We start from the raw sequence: 21,814 nt of genomic DNA, 5'->3' as shown, positions 1-21,814 counted from the left end.
AGCATAGGAAGATCACTTCTGTCCCACTTCACCACTAGACCACCAGGGTTTCAAACATAAGGTCTAGAGAGGTCAGGATGCGAGAAGGATCATTCCTGTCCCTGCTCACCGCTGGACCACCAGGGCTATAGGCAGGTCCGGGCAGGGGGACCACAGCCCAGAGGACTTCAATATAAACTGAGATCCCCATGTCTGAGCTATTTTCTTGGCCCAAAAAATCTTTGTTCATATTTGCCTGAACAAATTAGGCATTCTGAGATATGACTTTAAAAATGAAGATTGAATCAGGAATGTATATTTATGGTGCCACATGCAGTTTTCTTATATTTTCCTTCTCCTTTCATGCCTCTTGCTTCAAGGTCTAGGACCTAAAGTTCTCTTTGGGCTTTGTTTGATATTCTGCAGGTCTCAGAACCAGATCACGATATATATGTTTTCATTTGCAATGCAGTAGAAACAAAATGAGTTATAATTCAGGCAATAATAGAAGTTTCCTAACCTTGGCCAGCTTTCCCAACTGGAGTCATACCTAGAAACCTTGTGCAGGGTCCTGCCAAATAGCTTGTTTTAAATAATTATAACTATGACATGCATTTTTAAGATTTCATGGTAATCTAGGATATACCCAAAATAATGGCAAAATTATTTTTAAAAATATGAGGGGATGCTGGAAAGTTCTCAGCCCAACCAACCAACCTCCTAAATTCTGAGTGTTATTTTGCCACTGTAGCTGAAAAGAGTGTTATCTTATTTCATTAAGCGCCAATTTGCAGAAACAAAATGCTATGTTTTGACATTGTTTCAGATCATTGATTGAACCATATCCACATCATTCTCTTCTGGTTTAAGGGATCACATCTAATTTTGGCACACCAAAGCAGATTCACACTGGTATTCTCTAGCATTTTAGGCACATCTAAGTGGCATTATAGAATTGGCACCAGTAGCTCCCCATTGAAGTGCCCAGTTAATAGAATTATCTCCTTTATGTTAAGGTCAGAGGCACCGGTCTCTAGTAGATCCTGTAGATTTCTTCTTTCAGCTTTGAGCATTCTCTGAAATGTCTACGCAGGCTCTTTCATGCATTGCAAAATCTGTCTGACTACTGTATTCTGTTGCTCTTCTCCAAAAGAAGACGTACAGTTCACAGCATTTGGTTATTAGCCATGACTGCCTGGTGCCTATAGTTAGCATTTTTTAAAGTGAGAAAATGGATTTTAACTTAGGCATTGATGCCTTTATAAGACTAAGAAAAGAAATTGATTTAGCACTTTCATGTAATGGCTTCTAACAGCCAGAACTATGCACTGAAATGGTTTGTCTAAAAAAGCTTTTTTTATTTCATGGGTCAGCATTACATATCTTCCTTCCCTTTCTTACAGAGTGGCCTTTCAGCAGCTCCTGCACGGGCAGTGTCAGCAGTGAAGAACATCAACTTACCAGAAATTCCACGCAACATTAATATTGGGGACATTAACATTAAAGTTCCCAACCTGTCGCAGTTTGTATGAGTGATGTGTGGAAAGTGACAAAAGGATGCTCCTGAAACCCTCCTGCGGTGTGGAACTTCGTGTCTGTAGAAAGCCATTACTCCAAGCCAGTCCTGCAAGCTTCTGTTTGCGTTGAACTGAGCTTTCAACTGGAGTGCCAGAACAGATGCCAGCCAAGCTAGGGTAGTGTTATAGCAACGTAGATTCTAGAGTGACTATTCACTTTCCATACATTCTTTGGTGTGTGTCTGTTGCATGTAGGAATTTGGATTGGATTAGAGAGATTTTAATTACTCGCTTTTCCAGATTGAAGCTAACAGTAAATTACAAAACAGGCACACAACTTATTTCCTTGTTCAAGTGGACTTGCAACCTAGGTAGTATCTGAAGCAGTCAAGGACAAAGTGGCCTGCCCAAGTTCACAAAGAGTCAGTGGAAGAAGCAGAATGTGAGCTTCTTATTCTAACCACATGGCTACTCCTATATAACCTCTATAATGTTTATTATTATGACCAATCATTGTGCGTGTTATTTGATGCAATGGACTTCAATAGATTTAGAATCTAGGACAGTGATTTGTAACCTAATTGGCTTGATTTCAGGATATTTGGAACGAATATGCACTATAGACTTGGTCTATGAAAATCTCTCATACATATTCATTTTGGCTATTAGAAAACTAGACCAGCAATATATGCCTGCAGAACTGGGCTGTGAAATATCTTTCTGCCTTATAATAAAGAGCCAGCCTTGTGTATACATTACAGGAGCAATTTTCATTCTCGCTGTTCAACATAGTCGTGGATCTACAGGCTCATTTTTCAAAGGGAAAATGCTCAAAATGCTCATACACTTTCTCTTTGAAAATCTGCTTTATGCATCATGGACTAGATTCAGTAATGCGCACCATCTACAGATCAGTACTTGGAGCTGATTTCCATGCCCGACTTTGGGCATAATGTAAATTAGAGAATGCCACAGGGAGAAATTTTTCCCCGATTCTGCGGGAACTCATTTTCCCATCCCATCCCCACAAGTTCTTTCCCTGCCCCATTCCTTACAAGCTCCGTCCTCATCTGCACAAGCCTCAAACACTTTAAAATCATGTGTTCCAGGTTTGTGCAGTTAAGGCAGAGCTTACAGGAATGGGGCAGGGACAGGGTGGGGAAATTGAGTTTCTGCGGGGATGGGGACAAATTTGTCCCCATGTCATTCTCTAGCCTGTAAGTTAGGGGTGGATCCCTGGTAGTCTGCAATACTCTGTGTATCTTTAGTGACAGCCCCTGACCTGCCCTTCCCCTTCCCATAGCCATGCCAGCTTTTCAGTAGTACTCCAAAAGATATACGTGCAGATCTTTACAGCATAGCACTTTACAAGATGTTCACAAATCCAAATTGTTGCTAATTAATGCCAATAATTGTTAGCACCTAATTATTGGTGCTAATTGGGTTGCTGGCCAATTTACTTGTGCATGCATCTCAGAATAGCGCACAATTTTGAGTGCCATGTATAGAATCCGGGCACCCCTCCTGCTCCCAACTATTTTAACGGTACAGGTGCAGATGGGCCGGTCAGGGTAGGAGGCTTACGGAGCAGGAGGGACTGAGCACCCCTCCTGCTCCCAACTTTTTGGTGCCAGAGGGTAGATGGGCCGTGGGGGGCGAGGGCTGTGCTGGTCGCGGGGAGGGAGGGTGAGGGCCGTGCCGGTTGGGGGGGGGGAATGCTGCAGCATCGGCAATGTGGGTTTTTTTTGTTTTTTTTAAAGCGCTTATGGCAGGAGGGAGCGTTTGTGTGTGTGTGGGAGGTACATATTTTTGACAGGCCTGCCTGTCTTTTATTAATTTTTTTTATGGGGCAGATATTTTCCGTGTGCCATGAAAAAAATGAATAAAAAAGACAGGCAGGCCCGTCAAAAAACCTGCAGACCTGTCGGTAACTCAGTTACTGGCAAGTCTGCAGCAGTCAGGTTTGCTAATAGTAAAACCCGATTCGAAATAGCCAGGCAATTGTTAGTGAATCAATCGCTTGGCTGTTTTGCATGGGAGGGTTGGGATCGGATCGCTACAGGCGTTAGTGAATAGGCTTGGAGGGAAATTTGGTCGTAAAGGGCTCGCAAACCAATTGGTACATGATCAGTTTGCCTAGTGAATCTAGCCCTAAATGCTGTTCTGCCAATTAGTATCAGTTAACACTATTTAAGAGCTGTTATTGGTGCTTAATGTCAATTGGTGCCTAATTTAACAAATTAGGCACTTAACTGGCATTATTAATTTATTCAGTTTTCTATACCATTCTCACAGGGAAGTTCAGATCGGTTTACATGAATTTATTCAGGCACTCCAGAATTTTTCCCTATCTTGGTGGGCTCACAATCTATGCAATATACTTGGGGCAATGGGGGAATCTACAACCCACATTTCTAACCAATGTGCCACATTTTCAGTCATAGTATGGTAAAAGATAGCATGGCAAACATTGTCTGACAAGGATGGCAAACCAAAGTTAACAAAACATGGTAAAAATATAATATGACAAAACATGGTATGGTGAGACATAGCATGGCGAGCATGGTTCAGCAAAACATTGCACGGTAAACATAGTGTTATAGGCATGCCAAAGATAGTATGACAACTAGAAAAAAATGGTTAGGCAAGCGTGCATGACAAAGCATAGCATGGAAGACATGGAACAGCAGACAAGGCATGAGAGATCGAAGCATGGCCAACATAGCATGGTAAGTATAGTGTATAGTAAAGTATAGTAGGACAAGAGTGGCGAACAGTGTGGTAGAGCATTGTATGACAAAACATGGCATTATTGAGCACCCAAATTTGCAAGCTAGTTGGAAATTTGGCCACTTAGCTTTATAGAATCCAGTAGTAAAAGCTTACTCATCTTATTGTTTGATCTAAGTAACAGTACTGATGCATATTTTGTGACAGACTGGAGCATTGACTTCATTGCGAAATGCAGAAGACTTGCTTTTTGAGTTATGGACAACTAGGTGAAGCATCTGAACCCACAAGTTGCTTGCAGAATGCTGTCAATCATCTTTGAACTCCACCTCTTTCCCCTTAGTTATTCTCTGCAAGCAAGTTGCTTAGAAGTGTTTCTGCTTTGCAGCTTTATTATTTTGGGGTATTTTTTCTTAGTGGTTGATTGGAGGCTCGGTGCACAGGGGTTCCCATTTAATCACTTGTACTGCGGAAGTCTGTTTCTAGCAGGATCAGCCCTCAGAGACACCTAGCTAGCCTGTTTTTGTATTTTTTTGGAGCTCAGGGGCCATCACCTATGTAGCTGCTCACATCCCTGATTTGTTAGAGCTTGAGCGTAGGCTGTTTGGTTATGTCTCAGCATGGCCAGACTTAATAGTGGGCTGACTGCGTGGTCCTCTCCCTCTTTGCAGCATGATGTTTCCTGGGGATTGAGGCTCAGTCCATCAGTCCAACTGGCAGCCCAAAGACCAGGTTTGTTCCGCGAACCTATGAGGCAGAGTTCTTCTTCATTTGTTGCAGCTGTATTCCTAAGCTGAAGTAGGCAGGCACAGTGAGTAAAGTTATTATAGCCTATGGGGGAAATCAGGGAGGTCTCCAAAAGTGAAATTTGAAGGTTTATGTAGCCAGAGCCAAGATCCACCACCTCTAAAACTCCTTTCCCTACATTTTTTATACTTCAGGAGAGTCCCCATGAGCCATTTTTGGCACAGTTTTGCTGGAAATTGTCATCTTGGATTTTTTTTCTAAAGCCTCCATCCGTTTCAAAACCCCTCAATGTTACTTTTTACCCCTCAAGCATTCCTACCCCTGTATCATTCCAGGTTTGTGCTGGATGGCCAGCCGAGGGGAGGGGCAGGAGCCCTGGGCTTAGCGGGAAGAGACCCTTCTCAGAGTTCTCTGAAGGTGCTTTGGCTAAGCGCAATCTTGTGGTTCTTGCAGAGCCCGATAGGACCAGTAATGATTCCCTGTCAAGGTCCTTGGGACCCCTAGTACAAGGCTTTACCCCAGATTTTGTGAGACTGATGTGGAATGCCTACTTGAACTGCCAAAGGTCATCGGTGTCTGCATAAAGCCTGATGGAGGCGGTAGCGAAGGGGAACATCTCTCAGCATGCACCTTGACCAGACAAGGACACAGAGCTGGACCCGGATATTCAGTCTGAGAGACTGAAAGGATGGAAAGTCTGGAATCAATCCATTGGCAACCTCCTAAATGCTGTAGCACCAGCAGTCACATTCACAATCTCTTCCCGTAAACAAAAAAATCCACTACTAAATCTACTAAAAAGACAACTACGTTCCCTTGAACGTAAATGGAGGCACAATAAAACACTATTCAATTTCAACAAATTCAAGGAACATGCCACGTACTACAGATCTGAAATTAACAAAACTAAAAAAGAATACTACTCCTAACAAATTAAAAAGGCTAAAAACTCCACTGCTTTATACGCAATTGTCAAATCCCTGACGACAAAGAAAAAGGAAACGAATAAACCCATTCTTACACCCACAGCACAAGCCCTTGCCACTTTCTTTATCGATAAAGTTCAGAAAATCAGAGACACTTTTTCACTTAATGTTACCTCATGCTCCTCCATAGACTACGTAGGCTCCAACAATCCAACTAATCTGTCCTATTCTAAATGCTCTCATTTCACCCTTCCTAGCTTGGAGGAAATACAAAGATATATTAACAAGTTCAATTTAAAAGGGACTAGCGCAGAAGTCATCCCCCCCCCCTTCCTGTTAAAACGATTCTTTCCCATTTTCGGTCCATACATAAAAGATTTGGTCAATTCAAGTTTGTCTTCCGGATCCTTACCCAAGAACTGGAAACAATCAATCATCTATCCGATTATCAAGGATCAAAACATTAGTACTCAGGATTTGTCTAACTATCATCCCATAGCAAACATACCATTCATGGCAAAACTCACAGAAAAAATAGTTTTCTATCAACTCTCTGACTTTGTAGAGAAAACTAACGTACTTCACCCTAATCAAACTGGTTTCTGTCATTGTCATTCTACAGAACTTTCCTTGCTAGGACTTACTACTAAAATACTATACTATCTTGATCACCATCAATCTGTGCTTCTTATTTCCTTAGATCTTTCTTCCGCTTTCGATACTATTGATCATAGCCTGCTTCTAATGCGACTTCAAGAAATTGGTATATCTGACCAGGTCATGGATTGGTTTGTTTCCTACTTCACAGATAGATCATCAAAAGTCATCTTTAATGGCACCTCATCTGAATCTTTTTCCACTAAACACGGAATACCGCAGGGATCTATTTTATCACCACTCTTCAACATTTTTTTATCGCCCCTTCTGACAGTTGCCCAATCCATTGGCTTTACCATATTCGCTTATGCGGACGATGTGCAACTGATTCATCCCATTGATCTTAATAATAAAGAAGAAGTAATCTCCATCAATCATAAACTAGGAAAAATCAAAACCTGGTTAGATCTGAATAAATTGTCCCTAAATATCAACAAATCAAAACTTATGATTTTTCCTTTTAGAGAAGGATTAACACTTCAAGCTCCTTTGAAGCTTGAATCACTTCCCATCAAAATTGTTCCAACCTTAAAACTATTAGGAGTTACCTATGACAATAAATTTTCTTATCATCATCACTTTAGTACAGTCGTTCAGAAATGTTTCTATCGACTAAGAATGATACGTTCTTTCGCTAAGTTACTCGAATCGGCCTCCTTAAACATACTAATCCATTCTTTGGTAATTTCCTGCATAGACTACTGCAATGCCCTGTATAAGGGCATCACAAAAAAAGAAATTAGACGGCTCCAGATCGTGCAAAATACAGCTATTAAGATCATTTGTGGTGCAAAAAAATACGATCACGTTTCACCCCTTTTGTTCAACGCACATTGGCTACCAGTTGAACCTAGAATTAGCTATAAAATTTTACTCTTAACACTCACAACAAAATTAAATAATCAACCGGATTTCATCATCAGACTTCTAATTCCCCATAGCACATCAAAATTCCTCCGTTCAACTTCTCAGAATCTCCTTGTCATACCCTCTTTAAAATCGATTAATACGTTGCGTTCCAATAACTTTGCGGTTACTGCCCCTACCCTATGGAATTCGCTGCCTAACCACTTGCGCTGTGAATCTGATTCAAAACATTTTAAAGCAAAACTAAAAACATTCTTGTTTCAAGACGCTTTTGGATAACAACTGTCCTCTTAAGGGCAAAATTTAAAATAACTGCTTTTTTACCCTAACCCAGTGGTTCCCAAACCTGTCCTGGGGGACTCCCAGCCAGTCAGGTTTTCAAGATATCCCTAATGAATATGCATGAGAGAGATTTGCATATAATGGAAGTGACAGGTATGCAAATCTCTCTCATGCATATTCATTAGCGATATCTTGAAAACCTGACTGGCTGGGGGTCCCCCAGGACAGGTTTGGGAACCACTGCCCTAACCTATTGTCTTTTCCCTTTTATGTTGCTCCTTTTCTATAAATAATTGTAGTTCTTCCCTACTACCCTAATGTTTGAAGTTGTACCATACGTTACATCAAAACCTTCTGTTATGTTTGGACGTTATCTAGTATCCCTTGTTTTTATGTGCTTTTATGTAATTTTATATTTTAAACCGCTTAGAAATCTGAATAAGCGGTCTAAAATTTTTTTTTAATAAACTTGAAACTTGATTCCATGCCATTATTATCCCAGGATGCAGTTTCTATGGCAGAGTCTGGTTTTCTGCACAAGAACAGCAGACAAGAGGTGGACCATGAGGAAGACCCCACGGTGTGCTGGCTGTTCAAAGCCTCCATGCTCTCAGGCATCATATCTACCTTGCTGCAAGAATTGAAGCTGGAAGTTCCTCCAGCCCCCTTGGCACAGTGCTTAGTTATGAGCAGCTCAGTTACTCCGACCATGTTCTTTGCCTCGCATCTGGATATCACAAAGCTAGTCACAAACCTCTGGGAGGCACCAGAGGGGTCCTTGCAAGTGGCTAAGACTATGTCCAAGCTTTATCCTATGGCTCTGGATTTCCAGCAGCTGTTTGTTCAGCCGATGGTGAATTCGCTGGTGGCTCAGTTCACTGAACAAACTTCCTTACCTAATGAAGGAGATGTGATGTTGAAGGATACTGAAGACTGTAAAGTAGACTTGGTCCTCAAAAGACAATTTGCAGCTTTGGCCCTAGAAATTAAGATCTAAATGCACTGAAGTCTCCCATTGTCTTATGATCATCGCTAAACCAGTTTGACTGGTTTAGCGACCGATCGGATTTGCCTACCTTAAGCACAAAATGGTTCAGCGTGTGGTTTTCCATTCTCCGATTCTAGCCTGCAAATGAGGTCATTAATATTAAAATCAGGCATCTGATCGATGCCCTAACCTTGCATGCCAGAATCGGGATCTTAATGTTATATTTTCAATCCTGATGAAGCTTCTCTTTGAACTAGGATAAAGCACAGTTACTTACCTGCAACAGCTGTTATTCGAGGACAGCTGGCATGCATTCTCACAACCCTCCCACCTCCACTTTTGACTTCATCACTCAAGCATCTCACTTGAAAAGTAGTCTTAAATTTGTATCACATCTGCATGCCGAGTCAGTAAACTGCAAGGACTTGTTTCAGAACCACCTTATTTAACATTCTACCCTGATAGAGTGGTTCTTCATACTCATCCCAAGTTCCTTTCCAAAGTCATCTCAGAATTTCATTTCAGTCTATAGTTTTCCCCGCCTTTTTTTCCATAACCACATTCTCATCCTGGTGAAGCTGCACACTACACATTGGACTTTAAATGAGCTCTTATTATTTAGATCACACCAAACCTCACAGAACTTCTATTCAGTTTCTCTCTTTTGATCCAAACAGACTTGGAACTCCTCTCATCAAAAGAACTATTTTCACCCGGCTTGCAGACTGTATCTCCTTTTGCTATGGTCAGGTTGAACTGTCACTTGAAAGTCAGGTCATTGCACGTAACATTAAGAGCAATGGCAACTTCAGTAGCTCACCTACACTCCACTCTCACTGGGGGCATATTTAAAGCAGCCACTTGGTCCTAAATTCATACATTCACATCCCACTATGGTTTGGAGAATCATTCCAGACAGGATAATCTGTTCAGCCAAGCAGTTCTCCAAAATTAATTCCCCTCTTAGAAGCCAATTTACCCTCCAACTCCTATTACTTTCAACTAGGGAGTCCCATAAGTGAGAATAAGTTTCAAGTTTAATGGTTATTTGATATATCGCCTATCATAATACTAAGCAATTATACAAAATATTTAAAATCGGGGGTACACAACAAAAATACATATTATCAGATACAAAGACATAACAGACTAACATGGCACAAAAGGACTAAGGGTGAACTACAATAAGGTATAGTAAAGAAGGATGGATCAAGGGGAGGGGGGTAGGAGTTTTATTCAAACTGCTGATTATCTGCACGGAATGGAGAGAGAGGAAAGTAGGAGATTAGATCATTGTTAAAAACGTGTCTGTATAAAAAAGCTTTAAGAGCTCCTTTAAATTTATCTAGGCTTGCTTCTTCTCTAATGTAAGGGGGGGGGGGGGGGAGAGCAGTTACGGTGAAACAGGAGTCCCAGCGAGTGCCAAATGTATTAAAAGTAGGCACGAAAAGTAAGTTTTGGGAAGAAGATCTGAGTGTTCTAAGTGGGGTATGAGGGATAAGTAACTTACCAATGAAGACGGTTCTCTGGATTGAAGTGTTTTAAATGTAAGTAATGCAACTTTAAAGTAATTCTATGACGGTTAGGGAGAAAATGGGCATTTTTCAATAACGGAGAAGCATGGTCGTATTTCTTAGAATTAGTGATATTTTAATAGCTGTATTTTGGATTAGTTGGAGTCGTTTGATATCTTTTTTGATATATTGCGATGTACAAGAAGTTGCAGTAATTGAGTTTTGAAATTACTAGTGAATGAACTAAATATATTGAGAGAGGATAGATCTAGAAAGTTGCTTCCTACTTGTCCTAGGATAAAGCACAGTTACTTACCTGCAACAGCTGTTATTCGAGGACAGCTGGCATGCATTCTCACAACCCTCCCACCTCCACTAATTAGCTGCTTAGCTTTTTTACTGAATTGATGGTCCCACGAGCCATCATTGGGTAGGAAGGCACCAGCGCATGTGGAGTATGGGCAGTCTCAAGACTTTGAATATTTTTTAAAGTAACAGTACACTTTAACACTGTACGTACTGGGCTACGTGGATGACATCACCCACATGTGAGAAAATCTACCTGCTGTCCTCGGATAACACCTGTTACAGGTAAGTTACTTTGCTATTTATGATATGTAGCAATTGGATTTGAACAAAGTACAATGAAACTATAAATGTCAGCCAGTTATCTACAGTATATCTTGGTTCAGTTTCTAAGCAATATGTTACCACATTCAATCATAAAGCAGGTTTGACTCGGGGGTTATTAGCCTTCTCTGTCTCTTTGGAGAACTTGGCTAGCAGTAGATCATATTTATCCCAAGCTCTGTACAACAAGGACTTCTGTGCTGGACATGTCCTCTTGAACGCTGCTAGCTAAAACTTATCTGGACACAAATAAAGTTGCATTGGTTATCTATAAGACCCTGTCTATAAGTTACTAATATTTTTCTTCAGAATGATTAATGGTTTGGCACCAGAATATATACAGTATATTTATTACTCCATTTTTTGGCTACAAATAAAAATCTACATCAACATAATTGTCTGTTAAGCTTTCCTCCCATTTCTCAGGTCACATTTAAAAGTATATGTTCCTTGAGTATTTTTTCATATTGAGCAGCCTTGTAATGGAATTCTCTTCTGCTAGATGTCTGATTAGAAGTGCCAAAGTAAACTGAAAACTTTTCTTTTTTTGAAAGCACTTTTATTAAGGCTCAATATGCTATAACCTTTTATCCAGTGTAATTCCTAGTGTTGTACTTGCTCTTGCAAAGTTGTGAAGTAATTCATTGCATAATGGTTGTACATAAGAATTAGAAACATAGAAACATGACAGCAGATAAAGGCCAAATGGCCCATCTAATCTGCCCATCCACAGTAACCATTATCTCTTTCTCTCTCTCAGAGATCCCACTTGCCTATCCCAGGCCCTCTTGAATTCAGACACAGTCTCTGTTTCCACCACATCTTCCGGGAGACTGTTCCATGCATCTACCACCCTTTCCATAAAAAAGTATTTCCTCAGATTACTCCGGAGCCTATCACCTCTTAACTTCATCCTATGCCCTCTCATTCCAGAGCTTCCTTTCAAATGAAAGAGACTCGACTCATGCACATTTATATTACATAGGCATTGAAACATCTCTATCATATCTCCCCTCTCCCGCCTTTCCTCCAAAGTAAACAGATTGAGATATTTAAGTCTGTCCCCATACGCCTTTATCACGAAGACCACACACCATTTTAGTTGCCTTCCTCTGGACCGACTTCATCCTTTTTATATCTTTTTGAAGGTGTGGCCTCCAGAATTATATACAATATTTTAAATGAGGTCTCACCAGTCTTATACAGAAGCATCAATACCTCCTTTTTCCTACTGGCCATACCTCTCCCTATACAACCTAGCATTCTTCTAGCTTTCGCCATCACCTTTTCAACCTGTTTGGTTACCTTAAGATCATCACATACAATCACACCCAAGTCCCGCTCTTCTGTCGTACACATAAGTTCTTCACCCCCTAAACTGTAAAAATATTAAAAAGAACAGGCCCAAGAACAGAACCTTGAGGCACACCTCTGGTAACATCCCTTTCCTCAGAGTGATCTTCATTGATCACTACCTGTCGCCTTCCACTCAACCAGTTCCTGACCCAGCCCGCCACTTTGGGACCCATCCCGAGGGCACTCGGTTTATTTATCAGATGTCTGTGTAGAACACTGTCAAAGACTTTGCTAAAGTCTAAATACACCACATCTAGCGCATATCCTCTATCCAATTCTCTGGTTACCGAGTCAAATAAATTGATCATATTTGTCTGACAAGACCTACCTCTAGTGAATACATGTTGCCTCCAGTCCTGTAATCCACAGGATTACAGAAACTTGACCATTCTCTGTTTTAAAAGTATTTCCATTAATTTGCTTACCACAGAAGTCAGACTTATCGGACTGTAATTCCCTACTTCTTCCATACTTCCACTTTTGTGGAGAGGATCCACATCCACCCTTCTCCAGTCCTCCGGTACCACTCCCGACTCTAGAGACACATTGAAAAGGTCAGTCATTGGCGCTACCAGAACTTCCCTAAGTTTCTTCAGTCCCCTTGGATGTACACCATCTGGCCCCATCACTTTGTCTACCTTTATTTTAGCTAGCTCCTCACGAACACAACCCTCTGAAAATCGATCAGGGTCTATTACTCCTCCATCCCTAGTCATGTTTGTCTTGTGCGGTCCTGCTCCCGGTGCTTCAGCCATGAATTTGGCCTTTTGTTTATCAGCTTCTAATATATCTAAAAAATGTCTTGTCTCCCTGTTTTACCGTGTCAGCTATTGTTTTTTTTTTAAACTTTATTTAAGTCAGATGGACACCCATCTGGCTCATTTACTGAAGCAAATATAATAGTTTTGCCGAAACCTGGTAAAGACCCAACTCAGATTACTAATTATCGACCCCTTTCCCTAATAAACGTAGACGCTAAGCTTTATGCTAAACTTCTTGCAAGTAGAATCCAAACGATATTCCCTGAACTCATAGACCCGGATCAATGTGGATTCATCAATGGCCGTCACTCCTCAAACAATATTCATACTTTCTCAACCATTATTTCCTTGCTATCAAACAACTATTCTTCTTCAGATCAGCAAATATTAGCTGTGGGCCTGGATGCCGAGAAGGCATTTGACAGGGTGGAATGGTCTTTTCTTTTTCATGTAATGCAATGGTTTGGTTTTTCGCCTAATTTCATTCGAAAAGTTAGATTATTATACACATCTCCCTCTACTAAGACATTCATAAATGGTAAATTGTCCTCCGCCTTTAACCCTAGCAGAGGAACGAGACAGGGCTGCCCTCTTTCTCCACTTCTGTTTGACCTTGCTCTTAAACCTTTACTCATTGCCATACGACACAACTCTCACATTCATGGTTTCCGACACCTAAACCAAGAAATAAAAGTTTCAGCGTATGCAGATGATATATTGTTATATATTTCACCCTCTTCTCTACCTCCGCTGCTGTCCACGATCGAAAAATATTCCATAGAGTCCGGATACAAACTTAACAAAAATAAATCCACAATCATGCCCCTTAATTGTCCAGACACTAAATATGAATATCAACAACTTGGTTTTGAGTGGTCAGACACAAAAATGAAATATTTAGGGGTATTATTTGGACCAACTATTGATGAAACTAGTCACCTCAATGCTGATTATTTACTGGAAAATGTCAAATACTTATCACAAAAATGGTCTCCACTTACTCTATTGTGGTGGGGAAGACTTGAATCAATACGAATGGTTGTGGCGCCCAAAATAATCTATGTTCTTAGTATGATCCCATTTCTCCTTCCTAAACAAATATATAAGCAAATAGACTCATTACTCTCCCAATTTTTATGGAGAAAGAAACACCCTCGAATTGCCCTATCGAAGTTGAAAGCGAGTAGAGCCAGAGGTGGAGTCAACTTTCCATGCTTTTTACAATATCACCAAGCCTTTATCATTCAACAATGGTCACGATCTTCCTTCTCCCCTCTTGAATGTCAAGTTCCTGCATGGGCTAAACTAGAATGGGCCACATATGGACGGACTAAGATACAATGTATTGCCTGCCTCACCTTATCAAAATCCGAACGTAAAAATCCTATTTTGGCTTCGTTGAAAGAAGTTCTGACCTCTATTGATAATGCCCTGCCTATACCATGGTCGGCCTCTAGTTTAATACCCCTATGGAATAACAACAGACTACAAATTCAAGATAAAATCATATCATGGTCAATTTGGCAGAAGGCCGGTATCTATTACATCCAAGACTTACTGAGTCATAATAGATGGCTACCTTTTTCAGAACTGGCTGACAAATTCCATTTGCCTCTAAACCGATACTTCGCATGGTGGCAATTACGTCACTGCATACGGAGCTCACTCCCAAACGTACTCTCCTCACAAGCAGTTCCTAGTCTCATTTCACATACCAACTCATTGGCGGCACTTGATGGTAAAGCTTCGTTGTGGTACAAACTGATTCAGAAATTACATTCTGATGACCGTAGCCCTACCGAGTCGAAATGGATTCAAGAATTGGACCTACCTTCTGATGCCATTGACTGGCCAACTGTATGCCTTATATTTTTCAAATCCATTAGATCAGCGTCCTTACTTCAATCTATATTTTTCTTATTACATAAAGCCACATGGACTCCTCTTTTATCTCATAAAATTGACGCATCTATGTCACCAAATTGCTGGTCATGTAAATCACAGCCTGGTTCCTTATCACATCTTCTTTACTCCTGCACATTGCTCACGGATTATTGGTTTAAGGTTTGGTCCACCATATCTAATATACTGGACATTACTGAACCACTCTCACTCTCCATAATAATATGTATGTCTCAAGGTTTACACAAACAGTTAGATAATCACTCTGTTAAATTGTTTACTATACTTATGGCCACGGCCATTCAAAATGTTCTTTATAATTGGAAATATCTATCGAAAGTTAATTTCCACGCATTGGTGGAACTCTGTCTGTTTAACAGGGAAATATGAAAAGGTATTAGCCGAAAAGAACAATCAAACACAGAAATTTGATCTCATTTGGTCACCCATCATCCGTTACTGTGACTTAACCACTTAGATTATACCTTTAGCATAAACCTCTGAATTCTAATTGTTAATCTTCCCTAATGCCTTTGTACATTATAATGTGATTATATTTCTTTCATGTACACTTCATACCTTGCGAATGTTTTATTTATGCACAATGAGATTTTCTTCTGTTATCACTGTTCCATATATGTATATACTTTATTAAAAACCAATAAAAATATTTTGAACAATAAACTTTATTTAAGTCAACTTGAAACAAGGTGCAAATAACTACAACCAGTGCAAATACACAGCAACAAATACATGGTTAAAAGAGGTCAAAACACCAGTGCAAACAAAAGCAGTACAAAGCATGAGGACTTGTTGCAAGTGTGACAGGTTTTCACATGTACCCCTCTTGCCCCCAACCCCCCTTCCCCCTTCTCCTCCCCCCTCAGGAACTATGGAGTGAGCAGTATACAGAGTCTGAAACCACTTCCAAAGAGAAGCATAAGCAGTAAGTGACCGGCTCCCCTGCGAACAATGGAGACAGTTCCAGGTCGCCATTTCAAGCATGGTGTTAGTCCAGAGTTGCAAAACTGGGGGGCTCCTCGGTCATCCACATCTGTAAAATGGTTCTCTTAACCTGAAGGGTGCCTACTGTGAGGAAGCGGCGTTCAGCTTTGTTGTAGCCATGCTGTTCCAATTTAGAAGGAAGACCCAACAAAAGAATCCGATAAGACCATTCACAGGGATCTCCTACCACTGTTCCCAGTGCCCAAAATACCCCATTCCAGAAGGATGCCAAGATACGGCATTCCAGAAAATGATGTAGGAGAGTTCCCCTGCCAGTTTTACACTTAAGGCAACTATCGTCATCCCACAGTCCCGTCTGCTTACCCCGGCATCTGCTAATATAAGTATCATGAAGAAGTTTGTATTGAAGCTCCTGAAGGCCTGCATTAGGGCTTTGGGAAGCCGCCAAGGTAAAGCTAAGGGCAAGATCACCTTCTGAGACCTCCTCTCCCAGAGCATCCCCCCCAAAAAGTCACCAAAGCGGAGAAAGACGAAACGGTGTGCCTCTCTCAACCCATGGCATACCACACCGCCAATCTGTTGTGAGAAGCCGGAGTTCCCATAAAAAGTTGATCCAACTTCATAAACGTGGGGTAAGTATCAGGTCCTAAATACAAAACCAGTCCCACTGAAGGGTACTTCAAAAGAGATATAGTGAAGAGGAATGGTCTCGGAAACCTAATTGGATGAGGATATTTTAATCCAATACCAAGTCATAAAGGTTTTATAGTTTCCATCACTGACTAAATTGCCTCCATCTCCTTATTTGTGTATAATCTCTAAAATATCATACATTCATTATTTTGTTGCTTTTTCTCTTATTTAGAAACAGCAAAACCTTACTTAAAGTGTGCAGAGTACTGATAAGCCCGACGGGGACCCGTTTTGCCACTCATGTGCAAGCTTTAGTTGCTGACCCACCGTTCACAGTGTTCCATCATGACAAAGTAGTTCTTCGTAATCATCCTAAATTCCTCCCTAAAGTGCTCTCGGAATTTCATCTCAACCAATCCATTGTTCTTCCAGTGTTCTTTCCAAAGCCTCATTCTCACCCTGGAGAAGTTGCTCTTCATACTCTGGACTGTAAACGTGCTTTGGCCTTCTACTTGGAATGCACCAAACCACACAGAACTGCTCCTCAACTTTTTGTCTCCTTCGATCCAAATAAGTTGGGACATCCTATTTCTAAGCGTACCATCTCCAACTGGATGGCGGCTTGTATCTCATTCTGCTATGCCCAGGCTGGATTACCCCTTCACAGTAAAGTCACAGCCCATAAGGTTCGAGCTATGGCAGGTTCAGTAGCTTTCTTCAGATCTACACCTATTGAGGAAATTTGTAAGGCTGCTACTTGGTCCTCGGTTCATACTTTCACTTCTCACTATTGTCTGGATACTTTCTCCAGACGGGATGGACAGTTTGACCAAACAGTATTACAAAATTTATTCTCCTAAATTGCCAACACTCCCACCATCCCATTCTGGTTAGCTTAGAGGTCACCCTCATGTGAGAATAGGCTGCCTGCTTGTCCTGGGATAAAGCACAGTTACTTACCGTAACAGGTGTTATCCAGGGACAGCAGGCAGCTATTCTCACAACCCACCCACCTCCCCTGGTTGGCTTCTCTGCTAGTTATCTGAACTGAGGAGATGCGCCCTGTGCACTGGGCGGGAAGGCACTCGCGCATGCGTGGTGTGGGCCACTCAAAACTTCTAGTTTCTTCAAGCAAGTCTGCTTGTGAGGCGTCATCGGATGATGTCACCCATATATGAGAATAGCTGCCTGCTGTCCCTGGATAACACCTGTAACTGTGCTATCTCCCCTCATTGGTGGTTGCAGTTGTGGTGGTGAGTAGGGTGGAGGTAACAGAAGGGGAGCCTCAAAGGCTGCAACTATAGGTCCATATGGCTGAAAGAGTAAGATAACTGTATCCAAAGCTACATTATATATATATTTATTTTGTTTGCTTTCTATCCTGTCCTCCCCAAAGAGCTCAGAATGGGTTTCAGGCTAAGATACATAATATACAGTTTACAGGTTGCAAGTTGTCATAGTTACAGTACAAATTTTATCTATATATACAGTATACACTCTATGCACTGTAACTATGCTAAATTGCAATCTGTAAACTGTATATTATACATATTAGTATTAGATCCTAAATATGTGTCGAGTTAGATAAAACTTGAATTGGAAAAAACTTTTACTGTAACTATGTAAATTGCAACCTGGAAATTGTATGTATGTGTGTGTGTGTATATATATATATGTAGAAGTAGTAATATTTGGTGCCTATTTGTATAAGTGTAATGTCTCAAATCTCATAGTGTGAAACCAATAATCTTGCTCACCAACAATGCCAAACACAACTCTGAGACTAGATATAAGAAAACAGTCTTATCTTTATCAACCATATGAGCAATGAACCTCAAACACCCGTATTTTGCTGGTGTTTTTACTGAGGTATGAATATCATCATTGGTTCAAATTTACTCACAAATGCTGCTTGACATTAAACAAACATCTTATACTGATGTGAGCAAGACTTTTCAAGAAAATGTACTTATCTTCACCCAATGGGAGCTCTAAGCGGTTCACTTTCATGAGCTTCGTCTCATTAAACATTTCCTGGCAGCTTCCGTGCATTAACAGACCTCGCATCAACTTGCCGTGTCTTTCAGGCAATCACCGATACGTTCATTAAGGAAAGTGTGTCTTACATATATTAGCATATTTGCTGGTGCTTAAGCATAGAGGGCCATGTTCTACAAATGGCAGTGGTAGGCACCTTGATCGTGCCCACTAGTGCCTAACTTAATTGCTTCAACTGGCTTTAATCGGCACCATGTCATACTTTGCATGTTACTTTATCACCACAAGGTGTTGCCATAGGAAACAGTGGCTAATCCCCCTTCCCCCTCCCATTCTTTAACAGGTTGCCTAAATTTGTGCTGTTTGCATGCTTACATTTCTTCAGTGTCCTGTGTGGGTGGCGAGGGAAGGCCGGGCTACCGTACTGCCTGCTGACAGCATGCGAGGCACTTGCGAAGGGGATCCCTGGACGCCGGCACCCAAAGCCAATGAGGATTCCCCTTCGCAGCAGCCAGCACACTGCAAACACAGGCTGGACACATCGACTTTACATTTGGAGCACAATGAGCACTTTTACCCTTTAAAAGTGCTCATTGTGCAAAATGCGAGTCAGCTAAAAGAAAAGTGCCAGTTAGCAATAAAAATCGATTAACAGCAATTGAAGGCTTCCCTTCAGACTGGCACTGCCTCGGGAATTTTTTTTTTCTTTCCAGAACAAACTCCACTGACTCTACCGACAAGTGCACCCAGGACAATGGCAGCTCATCAATTGCGCTAGTGTTAGGGTAAGGTTTAGATGAGGATTAAATTCTCATTTAAACCAACTGAATATTTTAAGTATAGTGGGGAGGGGGGGGTGTCTCCCCTCCCCTCTCAAAAAAGAGGGTTACTTTGTAACCCTCCAAAACACAAAAAGTGCCATTGTCCTGTATGCACTTGGTGCGAGCATTTGTTGGGCCATGGACTTGCTGGTATCGGTGGCAAGGCTTACAGCTGAGGCACCTCTAGAAAAATCTTGGGGAGGTGGAGGAAATGGGGGGAAGGGACTTGACCTTTTGAGTGTGACACCCCCAAGGTCAGACAGACTCCCAAGAGGGCCCCCACCAAACGGGGACAAGAAGCCAACTTCCAACAGCCCTACACTAAACCAGGGAAGACTGCAACAGCTTACCAGCACCTGCTGGAGACTGAGAACAGACTGAATGTATTAGGGACTGCACAGCTACTTGTACTACAGCCAAAAGCTTGTTTCAGTCTCCACCTGCTGGTCATGGTGAGCTATTACCCATCAGTAAACTGTGCCGGTCTGGAGAGACTAAAATAAAAAAATTAGCAGATAAAAACCTAATTTCTCCTTATAGAATACTGCCTTTCAGATGGGGTAAGTTTACACATAGCTGCCTAAATAGCAGTAGCCTAACTTCTATTTAGTAATTTTGTAGAAGAGGGTATGGGGGTGGCCAGAATTCATGCAGGCAGCTTACAGAATGATGCAAGTTACTTGTGTAAATGCTGCAGTTAGCTGCACTCTTTTTACACTTGGATTTTGCACATACCTTTTTCAATAGCAGCTCAAGATCAGGTATACTCAGTACAGATTGTGAATTAGACAGTATTTCCTGTCTAATTCACAATCTAAGATTATACCTGAGACAATGGAGGGTTAAGGGACTTGCCCAACATCACAAGGAACAAAAGTGGGATTTCCAAGTCAGTACTCTAATCACTAGGCTACTTTTCCACTTACTGTACTGTATATCAGATGTAACTAAAACTGAAATTTGAGGTAAGTTGTGCAATAACTAGGTTCTATTTTATGCAAGAGGGAACTTCCATTCTCAAGAGAAACCATGTTGTATTGCATAAGAGAAATATTACCTCAGTTCATCCTGTATAGGGCAATGGTGCGACCGCATCTGGAGTACTGCGTTCAGTACTGGTCGCCATACCTTAAGAATGATATGGCGATACTCGAGAGGGTCCACAGAAGAGCAACAAAAATGACAAAGGGCATGGAAAACCTCTCATATGCTGAGAGGCTGGAGAAGCTGGGGCTCTTTTCCCTGGAAAAGCGGAGACTTAGAGGGGATATGATAAAAACTTATAAGATCATGAAGGGTATAGCGAAGGTAGAGAGGGACAGGTTCTTCAAACTGGCGGGGGCAACAAAAACTCGAGGGCACTCAAAAAAATTGAAGGGAGATAGGTTCAGAACAAATGCTAGGAAGTTCTTCTTCATTCAGAGGGTGGTGGATACCTGGAACGCGCTTCCAGAGGAGGTGGTAAAGCAGAGTATGACTTTGGGTTTCAAAAAGGGACTGGATGAGTTCCTGAAGGAAAAGGGGATCCAGGGGTACAATTAGAGGGTTACTATACAGCACAAAATGCTTTAGTGTACTAGAACAATACAGGTCATTGACCTGGGGGGCCGCCATGGGAGCGGACTGCTTGGCATGATGGACCTATGGTCTGACTCGGCAGAGGCAATGCTTATGTGCTTAATACTTGAATGGATGCATTTAGTGCAAAACCATCACCGTGTTGTGTAAAAACAGAAAACTCTGTTAGCTACCCTTTGCTGTGAGGGAAGCTGTCTCATAGGAACTTAAAAATCTAGTGCAAAATGACATCATTGAAGGTAATGATTCTTCTGTAGGTTTTGCCAATGGGGCTTCAGAAATATACAGGATATGTTCATCTGTTTGTGGACTTAAGGGAAGCAAACAAGGCAGGGGTAGTGGAAGGTTCTTACTAACTGTGAGGAGCAGTCCTATTCTTCATCCTTAATTTGCAAAGTGCATATCTTCAAGTCTTATTACACAAGGATATTAGTAGATATCCTCGAGTGTTCTTTAACAGGAGTGCCTGATTTGCTTTAAACATCAGGTACCAATCCCTTTCAACTGTCACTAATCCTTAAGAAGCAATACATTGGTAGATTAACTTTTGCTCTTATCCAGTGTGGCTGTTCTTATGAGCATTTAATATCTTGTAATTTGTATTTAGAAGATGAAATATAAGACATGGTTTTGAGAGTGGGCTTTATTCATTGTTACCCCCAACTCTAAGTTTCCAAGTTGTATTAAAAATTTGATACAATACTTATTAAGAATTTCTAAGCGACTACATAATAAAAATTGGGGGAAAGGGACATCGACTATGACTTACTTGAATCTCAGGGATGTAGGGGTAGAACTATAAATTTATACAAAAAAGAAGAACACGGAGGGCTGTTTAGATTGTAAGCTCTTTTGAGCAGGGACTGTTTCTTACTCTTTGTGACTCTGTACGGTGCTGTGTGTGTCTGGTAGCGCTATAGAAATAATTAATAGTAATAGTAGTAGTAATAACAATAGGGTAA

The 21,814-nt window shown here is 41.2% G+C and overlaps 2 protein-coding genes across 3 annotated transcripts in view; one reads left to right on the top strand and one right to left on the bottom strand.

The window, feature by feature from the left end:
* The window catches only part of AP3S2 (adaptor related protein complex 3 subunit sigma 2), a 67,044-nt gene extending 64,790 nt beyond the window's left edge, over positions 1–2,254 (top strand). For both annotated transcript variants that reach the window (XM_033919494.1, XM_033919493.1), the window contains one exon: positions 1,383–2,254. In XM_033919494.1, the coding sequence (XP_033775385.1) occupies positions 1,383–1,511 (129 nt within the window). In that variant the 3' untranslated portion in view covers positions 1,512–2,254. The remainder of the gene's footprint in view (positions 1–1,382) is intronic.
* Positions 1–21,814, bottom strand: part of ZNF710 (zinc finger protein 710) — a 613,623-nt gene that overhangs the window by 266,815 nt on the left and 324,994 nt on the right. The window lies entirely within an intron of this gene.

Source organism: Geotrypetes seraphini, chromosome 14, assembly GCF_902459505.1.
Source record: "Geotrypetes seraphini chromosome 14, aGeoSer1.1, whole genome shotgun sequence".
Lineage (NCBI taxonomy): Eukaryota > Metazoa > Chordata > Amphibia > Gymnophiona > Dermophiidae > Geotrypetes > Geotrypetes seraphini.
The sequence above is the reverse complement of the archived record's forward strand: the minus strand, read 5'-3'. Positions and strand labels throughout refer to the sequence as shown.